Source organism: Pygoscelis adeliae, unplaced genomic scaffold (assembly GCF_000699105.1).
Source record: "Pygoscelis adeliae isolate BGI_AS28 unplaced genomic scaffold, ASM69910v1 Scaffold1241, whole genome shotgun sequence".
NCBI classification, from domain to species: domain Eukaryota; kingdom Metazoa; phylum Chordata; class Aves; order Sphenisciformes; family Spheniscidae; genus Pygoscelis; species Pygoscelis adeliae.
Genome location: NW_008824075.1, coordinates 11331 through 11710, shown reverse-complemented (window position 1 = coordinate 11710; position 380 = coordinate 11331). Strand labels below are relative to the sequence as shown.

At 51.3% G+C, this 380-nt stretch overlaps 1 protein-coding gene across 1 annotated transcript in view; it reads right to left on the bottom strand.

Moving 5' to 3' along the window:
* Positions 1–380, bottom strand: part of PSMA5 (proteasome (prosome, macropain) subunit, alpha type, 5) — a gene marked incomplete at its 5' end in the record, with an annotated part of 7560 nt that continues 7180 nt past the window's right edge. Inside the window, one exon of the mRNA XM_009334182.1 lies at positions 1–279. Coding sequence (XP_009332457.1) covers positions 202–279 — 78 coding nt within the window. The remainder of the gene's footprint in view (positions 280–380) is intronic.

Genomic DNA, 380 nt, shown 5'->3' with positions numbered 1-380 from the left:
AACAAAATGATTTATTCTCATTTCCTCTTATTGTAGAGATCAGTTATGTACAGAAACTGTAAAAAAACCTCAAGAGCCTTCTAAGAAGAGCAATTACAGATGCTGCCGGAAAATGAAATCGCGGGTGCTGGAAGGAACCGAGAGCCAGTTCGCTTTGATCGGGGGGGGGGAAATGAGCCTTTGAGGGAGTCTCTCTCCTTTTCAAATATCCTTGATGACCTCCTCAAGCTCCTCTTTCGTGTACATGTGGAACTTCATCCCGGGCTCCACCGTGGCAAGCTGAAAGAGAAGGAGCAAGGGGTTAAGCGTGCCCGCACACGCGCGGCGAGGGCATGGGGCAGGGAACAGAGAGCAGCCGCAGCAGCCAGAGCAGCTGCTCC